This window comes from Euprymna scolopes, chromosome 45 (genome assembly GCF_053919585.1).
Source record: "Euprymna scolopes isolate OS-2025 chromosome 45, ASM5391958v1, whole genome shotgun sequence".
NCBI classification, from domain to species: domain Eukaryota; kingdom Metazoa; phylum Mollusca; class Cephalopoda; order Sepiida; family Sepiolidae; genus Euprymna; species Euprymna scolopes.
Window position 1 is genome coordinate 28,468,627 of NC_136526.1, and position 23,724 is coordinate 28,492,350.

At 24.5% G+C, this 23,724-nt stretch overlaps 1 protein-coding gene across 1 annotated transcript in view; it reads left to right on the top strand.

Moving 5' to 3' along the window:
- Positions 1-23,724, top strand: part of LOC145269316 (uncharacterized) — a 72,763-nt gene extending 49,039 nt beyond the window's left edge. Inside the window, exon 2 of the mRNA XM_080125013.1 lies at positions 19,630-23,724. Coding sequence (XP_079981139.1) covers positions 20,154-21,824 — 1,671 coding nt within the window. The 5' untranslated portion in view covers positions 19,630-20,153 and the 3' untranslated portion in view covers positions 21,825-23,724. The remainder of the gene's footprint in view (positions 1-19,629) is intronic.

Consider the following 23,724-nt stretch of genomic DNA (forward strand, 5'->3'; position numbering starts at 1 on the left):
TAGGCAAGTTATGGAGATTTTTTAGAAATACCGTAATCAAGTTATGGAGATTTTTTAGAAATACCGTAGTCAAGTTATGGAGATTTGTTAGAAATACCATAGTAAAGTTATGGAGATTTTTTAGAAATACCGTAGTCAAGTTATGGAGATTTTTTAGAAATACCGTAGTCAAGTTACGGAGATTTTTTTGAAATACCGTAGTCAAGTTACGGAGATTTTTTAGAAATACCGTAGTCAAGTTACGGAGATTTTTTAGAAATACTGTAGTCAAGTTACGGAGATTTTTTAGAAATACCGTAGTCAAGTTACGGAGATTTTTTAGAAATACCGTAGTCAAGTTACGGAGATTTTTTAGAAATACCGTAGTCAAGTTACGGAGATTTTTTAGAAATACCGTAGTCAAGTTATGGAGATTTTTTAGAAATACCATAGTAAAGTTATGGAGATTTTTTAGAAATACCGTAGTCAAGTTATGGAGATTTTTTAGAAATACCGTAGTCAAGTTACGGAGATTTGTTTAGAAATACCGTCATTAAGTTATGGAGATTTTTTTAGAAATACCGTCGTCAAGTTATGGAGATTTTTTTTAGAAATACCGTCGTCAAGTTATGGAGATTTTTTTTAGAAATACTGTAGTCAAGTTATGGAGATTTTTTTAGAAATCCCGTAATCAAGTTATAGAGAAAAGTAAAGTATGATTTGAATCAGATGTCAAGTTTTTAAGTTCGAGTGTGAATCGGTTTTTTGTTTTGAAAAACAAATCGTCGCTTTTAAATAAAGAATTTAAAATGAAATTTGGTTGTATTTGCTGAAAAGAAAAAAGTTGTCGCTTTTAAACAAAGTTACAATGAGATTCTGTTGTATTTTCTGAAAAAAGTCGTTGCTCATTAATGGAGAACTTAAAATTCGATTCAGTCGAATTTTCTAGAAACAAAGTCACGTTTGAATGAAGAAGTTAAAATGAGATTTGGTATATTTTCTATAAAAAGTCGCTTTAAAATTACAAATTTTAAATGCGATTCGATTGTTTTTTTTTTTTCTGAAAAGTCTTTGCTTTTAAATGAACAACTGGAAATGTGATCCAGTTGTATTATATAAAAAAATAATCACTTTTAAACGTGGGCTAACTTGTAGCGTGGTCTGGCTGTGTAGCATGGGCTGGCTGCGTCTGGCTGTGTAGCATGGGCCAGCTGTGTATGGCTGTGTAGCGTGGGCTAGCTGTGTCTGGCCGTGTAGCCCCATTTCTGCTCAGGAGTACCAAACTATGATGGATACTACCTCCCAGCCCTGTTTGTGATCATGAGATCAGGGATAGTGTAAGGAAAATTGTAGTGTGCATGACTAGTGTGAGTGGCATTCGCTTAAGAAAAGACAGAGAAAAAGTCTTAAACTCGAAATCTGACCGAAAAAAATGTGTCTTATTCAAATTGAAACGTAGTTGGCTTTGACACTATAAAAAAAACAACATATCACAAAAGTCGTTTACTGTTGATTTATTGTAGGAATCGACTGTTAACCTTCTCGGTTATTTTAATAACAATTAATGTTCTCAATGTGCTAGTGCTCTTTCCGCCCTTCCCATAGAAATCTTGTTAGTGTTTTGCTTTTCTAATCTGTCCAGCCTCTTAGACTTATCAACGGTCATTGTGTATGGTGTCAAAAGTCGCATGTTGTTTACTCGTAGAAATAATTTTTTCTTCTAATGAGTTGCAACTTATCAAGGATAAAATACACTCGAGGATAAGGGTTAATGAAGTAGTTTTTAATCACACTAACCAGTGCGTTTTTTCTGGATAAGTTTTAATTTTTCCTAATAAGTCGCTAGTTATAAAGGATAAAACACACTTGAGGATGAGTTAATGAGGAGTTTGAGCGAAAAATTAGCGCAGTTAGTGGATAACTTTTAGTTGCTTTTTTTTATTTTAGAAAAAATACTTATCCTCGAGTGTGTTTTCTCCTTGATATGTTGCGACTTAAAAATAAAAACTTATCCAGAAAAGATTCACATTTTTAGTTTTATGAGTGAACAAAGTGCAACATTTTTGCATAAGTTTTAGTTCTTTTTCTTTTTCAGAAAAAAAAAGTGATTTTCAAGTTTAAAAAATGTGAATAAAAACTTGTATTAATTGTAAAAAGTTTCGTTTTTAATTATACTTCATGATTTAATTATACTTCATTATTTAATTATACTTCATTATTTAATTATACTTTGATTTAATTATACTTCATGATTTAATTATACTTCATGATTTAATTATACTTCATGGTTTCATTATACTTCATGATTTGATTATACTTCATGATTTAATTATACTTCATGGTTTCATTATACTTCATGATTTAATTATACTTCATGATTTAATTATACTTCATGATTTAATTATACTTTATGATTTAATTATACTTCATGATTTAATTATACTTCATGATTTAACTATACTTCATGATTTAATTATACTTCATTATTTAATTATACTCCATGATTTCATTATACTTCAAGATTTAATTATACTTCATGATTTAATTATACTTCATGATTTAATTATACTTCATGATTTAATTATACTTTATGATTTAATTATACTTCAAGATTTAATTATACTTCATGATTTAATTATACTTCATGATTTAATTATACTTCATTATTTAATTATACTCCATGATTTCATTATACTTCAAGATTTAATTATACTTCATGATTTAATTATACTTCATGATTTAATTATACTTCATGGTTTCATTATACTTCATGATTTGATTATACTTCATTATTGAATTATACTTCATTATTGAATTATACTTCATTATTGAATTATACTTCATTATTTAATTATACTTCATGATTTAATTATACTTCATGATTTAATTATACTTCATTATTTAATTATACTTCATGATTTAATTATACTTCATGATTTAATTATACTTCATGATTTAATTATACTTTATGATTTAATTATACTTCATTATTTAATTATACTCCATGATTTCATTATACTTCAAGATTTAATTATACTTCATGATTTAATTATACTTCATTATTGAATTATACTTCATTATTTAATTATACTTCATGATTTAATTATACTTCATTATTGAATTATACTTCATTATTGAATTATACTTCATTATTTAATTATACTTCATGATTTAATTATACTTCATGATTTAATTATACTTTATGATTTAATTATACTTCATGATTTAATTATACTTTATGATTTAATTATACTTCATTATTTAATTATACTTCATTATTTAATTATACTTCATTATTTAATTATACTTCATCGTTAAATTATACTTCATGATTAAATTATACTTAATTATTGAATTATACTTAATTATTTAATTATACTTCATGATTTAATTATACTTCATGATTTAATTATACTTCATGGTTTCATTATACTTCATGATTTGATTATACTTCATGATTTAATTATACTTCATGATTTAATTATACTTCATGATTTAATTATACTTCATTATTTAATTATACTTCATTATTTAATTATACTTCATTATTTAATTATACTTCATTATTGAATTATACTTCATTATTTAATTATACTTCATTATTGAATTATACTTCATTATTTAATTATACTTCATTATTTAATTATACTTCATTATTGAATTATACTTCATTATTGAATTATACTTCATTATTGAATTATACTTCATTATTGAATTATACTTCATTATTGAATTATACTTCATTATTTAATTATACTTTATGATTTAATTATACTTCATGATTTAATTATACTTTATGATTTAATTATACTTCATGATTTAATTATACTTCATTATTAAATTTTACTTCATTATTGAATTATACTTTATTATTTAATTATACTTTATTATTTAATTATACTTCATGATTTAATTATACTTCATGATTTAATTATACTTCATGATTTAATTATACTTCATGGTTTCATTATACTTCATAATTTGATTATACTTCATGATTTAATTATACTTCATGATTTAATTATACTTCATGATTTAATTATACTTCATTATTTAATTATACTTCATTATTTAATTATACTTCATTATTGAATTATACTTCATTATTTAATTATACTTCATTATTGAATTATACTTCATTATTTAATTATACTTCATTATTTAATTATACTTCATTATTTAATTATACTTCATTATTGAATTATACTTCATTATTGAATTATACTTCATTATTGAATTATACTTCATTATTGAATTATACTTCATTATTGAATTATACTTCATGATTTAATTATACTTTATGATTTAATTATACTTCATGATTTAATTATACTTCATGATTTAATTATACTTCATGATTTAATTATACTTCATTATTTAATTATACTTCATGATTTAATTATACTTCATTATTTAATTATACTTCATTATTTAATTATACTTCATGGTTTAATTATACTTCATGATTTAATTATACTTAATTATTGAATTATACTTAATTATTTAATTATACTTTATGATTTAATTATACTTCATTATTTAATTATACTTCATTATTCAATAATACTTCATTATTTAATTATACTTCATTATTGAATTGTACTTCCTTATTTAATTATACTTCATGATTTAATTATACTTCATTATTGACTTATACTTCATTATTGAATTATACTTCATGATTTAATTATACTTCATTATTTAATTATACTTCATTATTTAATTATACTTTATTATTTAATTATACTTCATTATTTAATTATACTTCATTATTTAATTATACTTCATTATTTAATTATACTTCATGATTTAATTATACTTCATGATTTAATTATACTTCATGATTTAATTATACTTCATGATCTAATTATACTTCATTATTTAATTATACTTCATTATTTAATTATACTTCATGATTTAATTATACTTCATTATTGAATTGTACTTCATTATTGAATTATACTTCATTATTTAATTATACTTCATTATTTAATTATACTTCATTATTTAATTATACTTCATTATTTAATTATACTTCATTATTTAATTATACTTTGATTTAATTATACTTCATGATTTAATTATACTTCATGATTTAATTATACTTCATTATTGAATCATACTTCATTATTGAATTATACTTCATGATTTAATTATACTTCATTATTTAATTATACTTCATGATTTAATTATACTTCATGATTTAATTATACTTCATGATTTAATTATACTTCATTATTTAATTATACTTCATGATTTAATTATACTTCATTATTGAATTATACTTCATTATTGAATTATACTTCATTATTTAATTATACTTCATGATTTAATTATACTTCATGATTTAATTATACTTCATGGTTTTATTATACTTCATGATTTAATTATACTTCATGATTTAATTATACTTCATGATTTAATTATACTTCATGATTTAATTATACTTCATTATTTAATTATACTTCAAGATTTAATTATACTTCATTATTGAATTATACTTCATTATTTAATTATACTTCATTATTGAATTATACTTCATTATTTAATTATACTTCATGATTTAATTATACTTCATTATTGAATTATACTTCATTATTGAATTATACTTCATTATTTAATTATACTTCATGATTTAATTATACGTCATGATTTAATTATACTTTATGATTTAATTATACTTCATGATTTAATTATACTTTATGATTTAATTATACTTCATTATTTAATTATACTTCATTATTTAATTATACTTCATTATTTAATTATACTTCATGGTTAAATTATACTTCATGATTTAATTATACTTAATTATTGAATTATACTTTATTATTTAATTATACTTCATGATTTAATTATACTTCATGATTTAATTATACTTCATGGTTTCATTATACTTCATGATTTGATTATACTTTATGATTTAATTATACTTCATTATTTAATTATACTTTATGATTTAATTATACTTCATGATTTAATTATACTTTATGATTTAATTATACTTCATTATTTAATTATACTTCATTATTTAATAATACTTCATTATTTAATTATACTTCATGGTTAAATTATACTTCATGATTTAATTATACTTAATTATTGAATTATACTTAATTATTTAATTATACTTCATGATTTGATTATACTTCATGATTTAATTATACTTCATGATTTAATTATACTTCATGATTTAATTATACTTCATGATTTAATTATACTTCATTATTTAATTATACTTCATTATTGAATTATACTTCATTATTTAATTATACTTCATTATTTAATTATACTTCATTATTGAATTATACTTCATTATTGAATTATACTTCATTATTGAATTATACTTCATGATTTAATTATACTTTATGATTTAATTATACTTCATGATTTAATTATACTTCATGATTTAATTATACTTCATGATTTAATTATACTTCATTATTTAATTATACTTCATGATTTAATTATACTTCATTATTTGATTATACTATATTATTGAATTATACTTAATTATTTAATTATACTTTATGATTTAATTATACTTCATTATTTAATTATACTTCATTATTTAATAATACTTCATTATTTAATTATACTTCATTATTGAATTGTACTTCCTTATTTAATTATACTTCATGATTTAATTATACTTCATTATTGAATTATACTTCATTATTGAATTATACTTCATGATTTAATTATACTTCATTATTTAATTATACTTCATTATTTAATTATACTTTATTATTTAATTATACTTTATTATTTAATTATACTTCATTATGTAATTATACTTCATGATTTAATTATACTTCAAGATTTAATTATACTTCATTATTGAATTATACTTCATTATTTAATTATACTTCATGATTTAATTATACTTCATGATCTAATTATACTTCATTATTTAATTATACTTCATTATTGAATTATACTTCATGATTTAATTATACTTCATGATTTAATTATACTTCATTATTTAATTATACTTTGATTTAATTATACTTCATGATTTAATTATACTTCATGATTTAATTATACTTCATGATTTAATTATACTTCAAGATTTAATTATACTTCATTATTTAATTATACTTCATGATTTAATTATACTTCATTATTGAATTATACTTCATGATCTAATTATACTTCATTATTTAATTATACTTTATTATTTAATTATACTTCATGATTTAATTATACTTCATTATTTAATTATACTTCATGATTTAATTATACTTCATGATTTAATTATACTTCATTATTTAATTATACTTTGATTTAATTATACTTCATGATTTAATTATACTTCATGATTTAATTATACTTCATGATTTAATTATACTTCATTATTGAATTATACTTCATTATTTAATTATACTTCATGATTTAATTATACTTCATGATTTAATTATACTTCATGATTTAATTATACTTCATTATTTAATTATACTTCATTATTTAATTATACTTCATTATTTAATTATACTTTGATTTAATTATACTTCATGATTTAATTATACTTCATGATTTAATTATACTTCATGATTTAATTTTACTTCATGATTTAATTATACTTCATGATTTAATTATACTTCAAGATTTAATTATACTTCATGATTTAATTATACTTCATGATTTAATTATACTTAATTATTGAATTATACTTCATTATTGAATTATACTTCATTATTTAATTATACTTCATGATTTAATCATACTTCATGATTTAATTATACTTCATGATTTAATTATACTTCATGATTTAATTATACTTTATTATTTAATTATACTTCATGATTTAATCATACTTCATGATTTAATCATACTTCATGATTTAATTATACTTCATGATTTAATTATACTTCAAGATTTAATTATACTTCATTATTTAATTATACTTCATTATTTAATTATACTTCAAGATTTAATTATACTTCATGATTTAATTATACTTCAAGATTTAATTATACTTCAAGATTTAATTATACTTCATGATTTAATTATACTTCATGATTTAATTATACTTCATGATTTAATTATACTTCATGATTTAATTATACTTAATTATTGAATTATACTTCATTATTGAATTATACTTCATGATTTAATTATACTTAATTATTGAATTATACTTCATGATTTAATTATACTTCATGATTTAATTATACTTCATGATTTAATCATACTTCATGATTTAATTATACTTTATGATTTAATTATACTTCATGGTTTAATTATACTTCATGATTTAATTATACTTTATGATTTAATTATACTTCATGGTTTAATTATACTTCATGGTTTAATTATACTTCATAGTTTAATTATACTTCATGGTTTAATTATACTTAATTATTGAATTATACTTAATTATTTAATTATACTTTATGATTTAATTATACTTCATTATTTAATTATACTTCATTATTCAATAATACTTCATTATTTAATTATACTTCATTATTGAATTGTACTTCCTTATTTAATTATACTTCATGATTTAATTATACTTCATTATTGACTTATACTTCATTATTGAATTATACTTCATGATTTAATTATACTTCATTATTTAATTATACTTCATTATTTAATTATACTTTATTATTTAATTATACTTCATTATTTAATTATACTTCATTATTTAATTATACTTCATGATTTAATTATACTTCATGATTTAATTATACTTCATGATCTAATTATACTTCATTATTTAATTATACTTCATTATTTAATTATACTTCATGATTTAATTATACTTCATTATTGAATTGTACTTCATTATTGAATTATACTTCATTATTTAATTATACTTCATTATTTAATTATACTTCATTATTTAATTATACTTCATTATTTAATTATACTTCATTATTTAATTATACTTTGATTTAATTATACTTCATGATTTAATTATACTTCATGATTTAATTATACTTCATTATTGAATCATACTTCATTATTGAATTATACTTCATGATTTAATTATACTTCATTATTTAATTATACTTCATGATTTAATTATACTTCATGATTTAATTATACTTCATGATTTAATTATACTTCATTATTTAATTATACTTCATGATTTAATTATACTTCATTATTGAATTATACTTCATTATTGAATTATACTTCATTATTTAATTATACTTCATGATTTAATTATACTTCATGATTTAATTATACTTCATGATTTTATTATACTTCATGATTTAATTATACTTCATGATTTAATTATACTTCATGATTTAATTATACTTCATGATTTAATTATACTTCATTATTTAATTATACTTCAAGATTTAATTATACTTCATTATTGAATTATACTTCATTATTTAATTATACTTCATTATTGAATTATACTTCATTATTTAATTATACTTCATTATTGAATTATACTTCATTATTGAATTATACTTCATTATTTAATTATACTTCATGATTTAATTATACGTCATGATTTAATTATACTTTATGATTTAATTATACTTCATGATTTAATTATACTTTATGATTTAATTATACTTTATGATTTAATTATACTTCATTATTTAATTATACTTCATTATTTAATTATACTTCATGATTTAATTATACTTCATGGTTAAATTATACTTCATGATTTAATTATACTTAATTATTGAATTATACTTTATTATTTAATTATACTTCATGATTTAATTATACTTCATGATTTAATTATACTTCATGGTTTCATTATACTTCATGATTTGATTATACTTCATGATTTAATTATACTTTATGATTTAATTATACTTTATGATTTAATTATACTTTATGATTTAATTATACTTCATTATTTAATTATACTTCATTATTTAATAATACTTCATTATTTAATTATACTTCATGGTTAAATTATACTTCATGATTTAATTATACTTAATTATTGAATTATACTTAATTATTTAATTATACTTCATGATTTGATTATACTTCATGATTTAATTATACTTCATGATTTAATTATACTTCATGATTTTATTATACTTCATGATTTAATTATACTTCATTATTTAATTATACTTCATTATTGAATTATACTTCATTATTTAATTATACTTCATTATTTAATTATACTTCATTATTGAATTATACTTCATTATTGAATTATACTTCATTATTGAATTATACTTCATGATTTTATTATACTTTATGATTTAATTATACTTCATGATTTAATTATACTTCATGATTTAATTATACTTCATGATTTAATTATACTTCATTATTTAATTATACTTCATGATTTAATTATACTTCATTATTTAATTATACTATATTATTGAATTATACTTAATTATTTAATTATACTTTATGATTTAATTATACTTCATTATTTAATTATACTTCATTATTTAATAATACTTCATTATTTAATTATACTTCATTATTGAATTGTACTTCCTTATTTAATTATACTTCATGATTTAATTATACTTCATTATTGAATTATACTTCATTATTGAATTATACTTCATGATTTAATTATACTTCATTATTTAATTATACTTCATTATTTAATTATACTTTATTATTTAATTATACTTCATTATGTAATTATACTTCATGATTTAATTATACTTCAAGATTTAATTATACTTCATTATTGAATTATACTTCATTATTTAATTATACTTCATGATTTAATTATACTTCATGATCTAATTATACTTCATTATTTAATTATACTTCATTATTTAATTATACTTCATGATTTAATTATACTTCATGATTTAATTATACTTCATTATTTAATTATACTTTGATTTAATTATACTTCATGATTTAATTATACTTCATGATTTAATTATACTTCATGATTTAATTATACTTCAAGATTTAATTATACTTCATTATTTAATTATACTTCATGATTTAATTATACTTCATTATTGAATTATACTTCATGATCTAATTATACTTCATTATTTAATTATACTTTATTATTTAATTATACTTCATGATTTAATTATACTTCATTATTTAATTATAGTTCATGATTTAATTATACTTCATGATTTAATTATACTTCATTATTTTATTATACTTTGATTTAATTATACTTCATGATTTAATTATACTTCATGATTTAATTATACTTCATGATTTAATTATACTTCATTATTGAATTATACTTCATTATTTAATTATACTTCATGATTTGATTATACTTCATGATTTAATTATACTTCATGATTTAATTATACTTCATTATTTAATTATACTTCATTATTTAATTATACTTCATTATTTAATTATACTTCATTATTTAATTATACTTTGATTTAATTATACTTCATGATTTAATTATACTTCATGATTTAATTATACTTCATGATTTAATTTTACTTCATGATTTAAACATATTTATGATTTAATTATACTTCAAGATTTAATTATACTTCATGATTTAATTATACTTCATGATTTAATTATACTTCATGATTTAATTATACTTAATTATTGAATTATACTTCATTATTGAATTATACTTCATTATTTAATTATACTTCATGATTTAATCATACTTCATGATTTAATTATACTTCATGATTTAATTATACTTCATGATTTAATTATACTTTATTATTTAATTATACTTCATGATTTAATCATACTTCATGATTTAATCATACTTCATGATTTAATTATACTTCATGATTTAATTATACTTCAAGATTTAATTATACTTCATTATTTAATTATACTTCATTATTTAATTATACTTCAAGATTTAATTATACTTCATGATTTAATTATACTTCAAGATTTAATTATACTTCAAGATTTAATTATACTTCATGATTTAATTATACTTCATGATTTAATTATACTTCATGATTTAATTATACTTCATGATTTAATTATACTTAATTATTGAATTATACTTCATTATTGAATTATACTTCATGATTTAATTATACTTAATTATTGAATTATACTTCATGATTTAATTATACTTCATGATTTAATTATACTTCATGATTTAATCATACTTCATGATTTAATTATACTTTATGATTTAATTATACTTCATGGTTTAATTATACTTCATGATTTAATTATACTTTATGATTTAATTATACTTCATGGTTTAATTATACTTCATGGTTTAATTATACTTCATGATTTAATTATACTTCATTATTGAATTATACTTCATTATTGAATTATACTTCATGATTTAATTATACTTCATTATTTAATTATACTTCATGATTTAATTAAACTTTGATTTAATTATACTTCATGATTTAATTATACTTCATGATTTAATTATACTTCATGGTTTCATTATACTTCATGATTTGATTATACTTCATGATTTAATTATACTTCATGATTTAATTATACTTCATGATTTAATTATACTTCATGATCTAATTATACTTCATGGTTTAATTATTCTTCATGATTTAATTATACTTCATGATTTAATTATACTTCATGGTTTAATTATACTTCATGATTTAATTATACTTAATTATTGAATTATACTTAATTATTTAATTATACTTCATGATTTAATTATACTTCATGGTTTCATTATACTTCATGATTTGATTATACTTCATGATTTAATTATTCTTCATGATTTAATTATACTTCATGATTTAATTATACTTCATGATTTAATTATACTTCATGGTTTAATTATACTTCATGATTTAATTATACTTCATGATTTAATTATACTTCATGATTTAATTATACTTCATGATTTAATTATACTTCATTATTTAATTTTTCTTCATGACGGACCAAAATTCATTGGTTAATAAAAGGGGAATATTTTGTGCAACACCAGCCGCAGTTTTCTAGCAGAGCTAGTGTTTTGCAATGTGACTAAAATCTCAGAACTCCACATTAGACCGCCACTAAGAATTGTTTTGGCTTATTTTTTAATAATAAATTTAAGAATAAATCGAGTAATGTTATTGCTAAAATTGATTTTTTAACAACATTTTACAAATGTTTTATTTGAAAGTCCAATGGAAAACAATAAACAAAGGTCATCAATAATTGTGTAGTATTAGTGAACAAAAATCCATACCAAGTTAAATGTGGGACATTTTTAGGGAAAAATAAAGAAATTCTTACTTGTGACATTGTAAAATATTCTAATAAAATAAAGCATTTTTTTTGTAATAACAACATTAAATCAAACAAAATTATGATATTTCTCCTGATCCGTTGGAGAAAGTCAACGAGATGTGTGTTTATAAATAATTGCGGACTTTTTCTTTTTTGAGAATTGATTGCATTAAAAACCAAAAAATGTAAAATGAGGGTAAGTTTACCCTCATTTTACATTTTTTGGTTTTTAATGCAATTTTTATTTTATAAAAGTATTTACATTTTCTGTAATTCGGTATCTTAAGAATTAAATTGTTTGTTAATTATTGTCAGAGTTATTGTTTCAGAGAACTGATAATTATTTTTCTACAGATTTGTAAAGTTGATTTTCTCAGACTAGAAATTCAAACGAGTTTTTCTTTTTCAACATTTTTCATTTTCTTTAACATACATTTTTCCTTTTAAACTTAACTTTAGTTTGTTATCTTCCAAACATATAAAAATTTTGTCGTATACTAAAAAACATCATGACAAGTTTGTCCATACTTAATTTTTATCTAGCTTCCCTTCCTCCACAATATTTAAAAATAAGTATGTTCTGACTTGTACCTGTTCTTTTAAGATTAGGTACTGAGCTATATAATTTTAAAAAGTAGTTAAGATTCCATTTAAAACATATTTACTAAAAATTTCTTATTGCTTAGCATAAGAGTTAAATAATCGTTTAAAAACTCTACAAGTGATTTGTACCCTTCAAATGTTTACCGAAATTTATCAATTATTGTGGAAATTGTGTTTAGTTTGAATTCAAATTGTTTAGTTTGTTCCAACTGATTTTTTACAAAAAATAAACTGCCATTTGTTGTTTAGCTGTAAGGGGTAATTGCTATAAAGTTGTAACAAATGAGTTATTTTATGATGAACATTAAGTCTGATTGATAAGCTCTATCGATATAAAGTTAGTTGTAGGTGTAAGGTAATAAACTGTTTCCTTCAGCTTGTTGCTAATACAAAAAGCAAATGGCTGCCACAAGTCTCTTCTAAATATAGCTATCAGGGAAGATCACCCTTGGTTATTTTCTGTTTGTGTATACATCTTCCTGTAGTATTATCAACTTCCATTTCTTCTTCGTCATGCTCGCTAGGCGACCTGACATTGATAATCTAACCAATGCTGCTTCTTCAGGAGGTTGTTTCTGTGAAGACCAGGGATTTTCGACTAAATTGAGGTGTGGCATAATGTGGGGGCATCCACAACTGAGTATATTTTACAGAGAAACCGACGGTTGCACAAAGTTACTTGATTGTTTCCAGGATCCATTTTGTCTTCACCCATCGATGTATGTTCGGGATCTGGATAATGTTTCTGACTTGGAATTCTCCGACGACAATATTGGTTGTAGAACTGTTCATTCTGCATTTGCCTCTTGACAATTGCCAACTCAATTAGTTTTCCTATTTCAATTGTTTTAGTGTCTGGTATTCATCCTGTAGGACATAAAGGTGTTCTTTAATGACTTGAACATATAGCATTATAACCGAGGACACGTCAAGGTTTTAGACTTGGGTTTTGCGATAGGTTAGTAATGCTAGAGAAGCATGATCATGGCATAAGTGTTTATACCTGACCATGTTGTCGGCGAGTATACGCTTTGTTGTTTTAACAGCTTACTCTGTGTAACCTTTCCTTTGAACATAATAGGCTGAGTAGATACATTTCCATATACCGCAGTGTCTCAAAAAGGAGTTGTACTACTGGGAACCAAACAGGGTTTATCTGTAAGATTTCTTCAGGTGCACTGTAAGTACAGAACTAATTTCTCAAGATATCACATATAGTTTTGGTCCTCTTAACATTATTAGGGACACTTCCACCCGCCCACAATATCGACTAGTGTACACCATAAAATTCTTATGGTGTATATCGACAAAGTCAACTACCACTTGTTGGAATGGAAATTTCGGGTCTGCTGGTGACATCAAAGGGCCACTGGGCTGAAATCATGCAATCATGTTGCAAGTGTGGCACTGGGATCTGGTTTCCTGATGTTAGCATCAAATCCAACAAATGTTGTCATGCATTTACACCTTGATGTCCAGAGGGAAGGAATTCCAATATTTCTGCAAAAAGTTGTAGAATTTTATTGCCTTTGATAATAATAATTTCGTTAGAATTTTATTGCCTTTGATAATAATAATTTCATTAGAATTTTATTGCCTTTGATAATAATAATTTCATTAGAATTTTATTGCCTTTGATAATAATAATTTCATTAGAATTTTATTGCCTTTGATAATAATAATTTCATTAGAATTTTATTGCCTTTGATAATAATAATTTCATTAGAATTTTATTGCCTTTGATAATAATAATTTCATTAGAATTTTATTGCCTTTGATAATAATAATTTCATTAGAATTTTATTGCCTTTGATAATAATAATTTCATTAGAATTTTACTGCCTTTGATAATAATAATTTCGTTAGAATTTTATTGCCTTTGATAATAATAATTTCGTTAGAATTTTATTGCCTTTGATAATAATTTCATTAGAATTTTATTGCCTTATATAATAATAATTTCATTAGAATTTTATTGCCTTTGATAATAATAATTTCATTAGAATTTTATTGCCTTTGATAATAATAATTTCGTTAGAATTTTATTGCCTTTGATAATAATAATTTCATTAGAATTTTATTGCCTTTGATAATAATTTCATTAGAATTTTATTGCCTTTGATAATAATAATTTCATTAGAATTTTATTGCCTTTGATAATAATAATTTCATTAGAATTTTATTGCTTTTGATAATAATAATTTCGTTAGAATTTTATTGCCTTTGATAATAATAATTTCATTAGAATTTTATTGCCTTTGATAATAATAATTTCATTAGAATTTTATTGCCTTTGATAATAATAATTTCATTAGAATTTTATTGCTTTTGATAATAATAATTTCGTTAGAATTTTATTGCCTTTGATAATAATAATTTCATTAGAATTTTATTGCTTTTGATAATAATAATTTCGTTAGAATTTTATTGCCTTTGATAATAATAATTTCATTAGAATTTTATTGCCTTTGATAATAATAATTTCATTAGAATTTTATTGCCTTTGATAATAATAATTTCATTAGAATTTTATTGCCTTTGATAATAATAATTTCATTAGAATTTTATTGCCTTTGATAATAATAATTTCATTAGAATTTTATTGCCTTTGATAATAATAATTTCGTTAGAATTTTATTGCCTTTGATAATAATAATTTCGTTAGAATTTTATTGCCTTTGATAATAATAATTTCATTAGAATTTTATTGCCTTTGATAATAATAATTTCAAGGCAATATAACTCTTCACGCATAGGTAAGAAAACTCAAGCTGTGGATGAGACAGATGCGTAATTGGTGGAAGCCATTTTCAATTAGATCTTTTAAAGGTCTGCATTCTTCATCTGAAGCTGCTGTGGCCATGATCATTTCCATGTAATAATCTTCCATTTAGGATCAGTTTCATACAATGACATCAAGGCAGTTAAACACTGCAATGTTAATCATTTCGTCAGGCTTTTTGGTGGAGTTCCTGCTGGGTATAAATCAGGAGCTCAATGTTTTATCTGAAATTTGTACACCAGTTTCCTTTGAAATTTAATAGTTAGATGTTTTTAATATTTTCTAGGATCTAGTTTGAAATATTTTTATTAATGACATGGGATCTACTGTTATCGGCAAATCTGGGCATCGGAGTATGAACATCTTGCAGGATTCCAGCCTGTACACCAGGGCTAAAGCTTCTCTTCCACCATTGCATATTGCGATTCTGCATCATTTGTAAAATGGGATCCAGCCAGAATAAAGCTCCAGTGGCCATCCTCACAACTCATATTCAATTCACCCTCACATCTGCAGTATTTCAAAATTGGAAGTACGATATTCTTGCTTTGCTGTAATCTGTCGCCAGTATTGTCACTGTTCATTGCAAACGTTTAAATAGCTTTCTCAATCCTTTTCACTATTATTCTCTTTGATTCTTGGCATTGAAATATTTAATCCGAATAGAACATTCTATTCTTTGTCCTCGTAAGGTGAAAAGACATACAACACTTCATTCATGAATCCAAATCAAGACACTGATATTTTAGAGAAGGATAGCTTCTGTCATTCTTTTTCTTTAAGACATCTTGAGGACTTCACTTCTATCTTAGCTAAGTAAAACTTGGCTGGATTAAATACAATCCCCTTGTTTGCACAGCCACTGGTATAGTTAAGTATGTGCCAGAATGAAGACACTGTTTAGTTTTTTCATAGTAGACTGTCGTCAATGCATCTGGTTTTATGAGCCATATCCATAGTGATGTCATCAAACCAACAGGTATATCCATCCCCTGATTCATGGAGTCCTTAATTGGCCTTACAGTACCAAGGAACACAGTATCCTCTGTATTTGTGGATATCAATAGCCTGTTGTATCATTGAAACCTGATAGAATGGGAATAAGATGTGTTTCTCGCATAAATGACATCATTCAACTTGTGGAGACGAACCTTTTTGGGGGTAACCCTCATCGCTGAACACCATGTAGCAGTATTTTTATCATCCCCAGTGTTTTGCTTCTTCCAGTGATGAGGAATCTGTATCAATGTGTGAATGTTGGTGTTATCCCGAAGATGAATTTTATTTCTAAGGGTTTACTTTCCATTGGTGGTTGACATGAGGTACCCCTCTAAGTATTCTGGACGTTTCTGAATTTTTGTCTCACTTGAACACACCTGTGCCTGTGGTTTTGCACTGTTTTTCTTGTCCCTTGCTTTGGAGATCTTGGTTTAAGACTAAAAAAATTCATGATTTCCTTGTAGATTGCTTCAACACTCTTTGATTATTTCATATTATCTGAAACTGGAAATTGCCAGTATTTAACTTACAACAGTTGTAATGTGTATTACAACTATACAACTCCGTGTATTTCAGGTAGAAATGAAATACACGGAACTTATATGCCCAAAACTACTGCTATACGAATATTGTATGAGCATTAGCAACATTCCTGAAGAAAAAAAACAATAAGGAAGACTAGGATAAAGTGGAATCAAAATAGGATTTTACAGTTGAAAGTATTTAATACTCAAACACTGTTGTCAATTCCATGTACGATGATGATGAATACAAACAAAGCTATAAGCAGAGATTGATAAAAATAAACGTTTTGTATTTCACTAAATTCTTTTTGTGATCATTTTGTGTTAATGGCAGTCTAATCGGTCCCACTTTATCAACTAAGCTCTAGCCCCTGTCTCATCGCCGCAATGTTGCATCACTGTGCCTGTTTTAAAAATATTTTAAGGGAATGTGTTCTGATGAACTCGTTTCACTTTACCCCCTCGACATACATATTTCCAACAAACCCACTTAGCAATAAAATCTCACCCCTTTACTGTTGTTGTCCCTAAATGCCAAAAAGCTTTCTATTCTAATAGTTTCTTCTCTCGAACAGCTAGACTTTGGAATTCCCTTCCTGCTGCCTGCCTCACTGGCTGTACTGATATAAGGAAGTTTAAATGTAATATAAACAAACATCTTGTTAATCTTTCCTAGACGTGGCCCAAAATAGTAGGTCTTACGTCCAAGTCGCGATATGCTTTGTAAGGGGTGAACATGGGTAAAGAAAAAAATAAAATAAAATTATTCCACTTGCATCACGAACGTTTTAGTTTCATCGGTTGAAAAAGCAAATGAACATAACAGAATTTCACACTGTTTGAAATTACGTGATGCCACAATTAACGTTTACACTGTTTGAAATTACGTGATGCCACAATTAACGTTTACACTGTTTGAAATTACATGATGCCACAATTAACGTTTTCAATTGTCAAACATTGAAATTGCTTATTCTATTTTTATTGTCTCTTATGACCAAATTTGATAATAGCCAAAAAAAAGTACTTACATCAGGCATTATCAAACAGAGGAGACAAAATGGCTCTCAAGTATACTTTATGTAACAAACTAGTAATCCATAATTGCATTCGATTGAAAGATTTTCGTTTGGTAGAATCAGTAATGAAGGTGAGTTTATTAACGACTAAATAAGAATTGGAGAAAATAGCAATTATTTTTTTCATTTTATGTGTTATCATTATGTAGAAGAAAGAAAATCACATATAACATAGTGCGATTAGCTGTAGATTTAGGATAAGTTAATTCATGCATTCGTGATTGGCTGAACAGTGAGCAACTTTAAAAATAATTTAGATATGTTCAAATGCAATATCTTTAGTTATTTTCTTTCCTCTTGCAGACAATCAAATTTGATTTTAAAAGAAAGACATTTTCTCTACAAGTGGAGAGTAATACTTATCTAGACTTTCATTTGAATCAGTGAGGTCAATATTAGTTTCTTATGAATAAACATACTTAATAATAGTACATGTTTAAAATACTTTGCATAGAAATTTTTTATATTTTGTCAAAATATATTTTCATTATATGTTTAATTATTTACATCTATTATTTATTTGCAGGGCAATGGATGGCAACAGTTTTACAATATAATCGAAACAAAACCTGTAGGAAATAGGTAATAAATACTGGAAAGTTTTTAACTTTGTATAATAGCACAAATCGACACAGTAGATAAATCTTACAATAATGAGATTACTGGCTCATCAACATTAAAAATGTACAGTAAATCAAACATCCTAGGAAAATATATCCTTTTAAAATCTGTGGCTCAGAATATCCAAACAATCTAATGTTAAAAATACACAATAAATGAAACATTTTGTGAAGCGTGCTCAACATTTTCTAAAAAAATCATATTAAAAGATATAATAATTTACACTCTTGTAGTGTATGCTTGTCCATACAAGAGAAAAACTACATTCTTCTGAAGTATATAGTTCTTTTATTTTGAAATCGATTTTGATGCATCACATGTGAACATATATGGACAAAGAAAATATACTTAAAGTGAAGGTTCGAATCATGAACAGGTAGCGTATTTAGAATATATGAAATTGCTGGTGAATGCAGGGTATTAAGGAGGATGTCCCATCCACAGCTTAGACAAAATGAGAAAAGTGAAAATCATAGAAAGAGAGAAAAACCTTATGTCTGTGAAGTGTGTGGCTCAGCATTTTCATTTAAGTCCAAATTAAAAGTGCATATGCAAACACACACCGGTGAAAAACCTCACGCTTGTCAAGTTTGTGGTTCAGCATTTTATTCTAATTTTGATTTAAGAATCCATATGCGAACACACACTGGTGAAAAACCATTTGCTTGTGAAGTATGTGGCTCATCTTTTTCAGTAAAATCGCAACTGAAAACACACATGAGAATTCACACAGGGGAAAAACCCTATTCTTGTGAAGTGTGTGGCATAGCATTTTCAGTAAAATCCCAATTAACGACACACATGTACAACCATACTGGTGAAAAACCTCACGCTTGTGAAGTATGTGGCTCAACATTTTCATATAATAAGGATTTAAAAATTCATATGCGAACACACACTGGTGAAAAGCCTCATGCTTGTCAAATTTGTGGTTCAGCATTTTCCGTAAAATCTCAAGTAACGACACACATGCGTATTCACACTGGTGAGAAACCTTTTGGGTGTGAAGTGTGTGGCTCATCATTTTCATTTAAGACCCAATTAAATGTACACATGTACAGCCACACTGGTGAAAAACCTCACGCTTGTCAAGTTTGTGGCTCAGCGTTTTCGTCTAATTATGCTTTAAAAATCCATATGCGAACACACACTGGCGAAAAACCATTTCCTTGTGAAGTTTGTGGATTTTCATTTTCAGTAAAATCACAACTAAAAACACACATGCGCATTCACACTGGCGAGACACCTTATAGTTGTGAAGTGTGTGGCAGAGCATTTTCACTGAAGTCCAAATTAAATAGGCACATGTCTAATCACACTGGTACAAAACCATATGCTTGTCAAGTGTGTGGTTCAACATTCACAGAAAAATATGCATTAAAAATACACATGCGCACACACACTGGTGAAAAACCATATATTTGCAAAGTGTGTGGCTCAGCATTTTCAACAACATCTCAATTAAAAAACCATATACTAATTCACCATAGCGAAAAACCTTTTAGTTGTCAAGTTTGTTGTTCAAATTTTTCAGAACAAACAAATCTAAAAATACATATGTACAAACACACTGTCAAGAATCCTTATACTTGTGAAGTTTGTGGTACAGCTTTTTCATTAACATCCCAATTACGAAAGCACATGCAAATCCACACTGATGAAGGCAAAATTAAAAATGAAAAATCTTTTGCTTGTGAAATATGTAGCTCAGCATTTTCACGAAAAGAACACTTAAGAGTACACATGCGAACACACACGGGTGAAAAACCTTATGCTTGTCAAGTTTGTGGATCTGCTTTTTCAGTAAAATTCCAATTAAATAGACACTCACGCAAACACACTGGTGAAAAACCTCATGCTTGTCAGGTTTGTGGTCTAGCGTTTTCTGTAAGATACGACCTTACATTGCACATGCGAACACATACAGGTGAAAAACCTTATGTATGTGATGAGTGTGGTTCTGCTTTTTCAGTGAAATCACAATTAAAAATACATGCATACAAACACACTGGTGTAAAACCGTTTGCTTGTCAAGTGTGTGGCTCCGCATTTTTACAAAAAGCATCTTTAAAAATACACATGCGAACCCACACGAAATAACTACCATAAATCAGCTTACAATCCCTGTCATCTCATATGGTTTTGGTATTATTGATTGGCCTCAATGCAATATTAATAGGCTTAATACAAAGACCTTATGTAAAATAATATATCGAAACTAATGTTTGGACAGGATATACCTATCATAAAAAGAATGGGGTCCTGGCCGCGTAAATAAACCATGCATATCGAGCCACTATAGTAAGCATGGTGCAGTACATCAAAAGCTCAACAGATATGATAATGGAAATAGTGAGGGACCACCATGAATCACAATCACAAAGCTTACTGAAAACTTTGAGGTGTCACACTGGAAAATTCTGCCGAAATATGATGAACCAGCAACACAGTTTGCAAGAAATAAAAGAAAGAAATACATGGAAATCAAGATAGACACAAGAAAACAAGGATGGGAATGACATAGAAGAGCAGGAAAGTTCCTGGGGGAGCTTAACCAGGAATATATAGACTGGATACTTCACTTCGATTGTTCAAGAAAGACTCATTGTAGCCAGTCAAGATCAGGTCTTACAAATAGATTTGAAAATCGCTCATCCACAAGCCAGCACTTAGTCATGTGACTGAGTGATGACTTCTGATTGGATAAGCCAGGAAGAAAATTGAATTCAAAATCTTCAGCAGTGAGAATTTGCTCCTGCTTGTGTTTGTTGTAATTTTCGTCTGATACAAATACCTCTATTGTTTGGATTGATTTTCAGAAGAAAACAAATTTTTTATCGAAATAAAAGAAAGATTCTTTTATGTTCGTTTGTGATACTAAGTTGTATCTTAAAAACTACGAAGTAGTGAGGATTTAGAATATGACAGTTGCTTGAAAATACGCTTTTCTCAACATGAGGCTTATTGCTATGATTGTGTTAAATTTGTTTTCGTAGAATTGTATAAAATTTGTTTAAATTCCAGTAGAATTTGAAGTTGTTAAGTTGCTGTTGTAAACATCAGTGATGAATTGTGTTGTTAACAAGTTTACTTCAGAAATTCCCCCCCCCCCGGTTGAGAAAAAATAAATATTTCAAGTTTTCTTCAGTGAAGGTTTTTTTGAATAGCTAGTTGCCAGTAATGAATTTATATTTTGACTCGAATATTCGGTGAACAGTTATTTCTTTTTTCTGTGAAAAAAATGTTGCTTTTTAGTGAAACTAACTTTTTCAGATAAATTTGCAAGGGAATGGTTCTTGTAGCAGAAAATATATCATATACACACAATGTTGTAATGTTGACCCGTTTTAATTTTTAAATATTCTCTGGAGTTAAACTTAATGCAGGAAGATTGCTTTATTGTCACGGATCTTTAAACCACATGCATTTAATGACGTTGAGTTGCCCCATTTTGTTTTAGATATCCGGGTGCACTTTTAAGGAAGGAAGGTGGCAAGAGAAAAAGACACTATGAAAACAAATAAAAGTAAAGTATTATAGTGTTTTCGTACATAAAGAAAGTGTTCACTTTTTTTTAAGCTGGTATTTTTTTATTGAGCTGTTGTTTAGTTAAAAACGCCTGGTAAAAGAAAAGATGTTTGTTTTTGTTTTGTTCTTTTTGGGGGAAACGTATCCAGTTGAAATGTTTTTCAGCATTTCTAGTGAAATCTGTTTCAGCTAAAATGTGTTTAGCTTTTTTATGTGATAAGTGTCTGTTTGAAAATGTTTCAGCCATTTAATTTTAAAGTGTCCGATGAGAATGTTTTTCTTTTTCTTTTTGGTGAAAAGAATGTCCAATGGTGCAACCATGTTCCAGTGGCTTGTCAGTGATCAGTAAGTGACTTTTGAAAATGTTTTCGCTTTTCAGTGAAAAGTGTGTCTGTTTTTATTTTTTATTTTTGAAACATGCTCCTTTTTTCTGTCACGAGTACATGTCTAAACTGGATTTGTTTTCATTAAT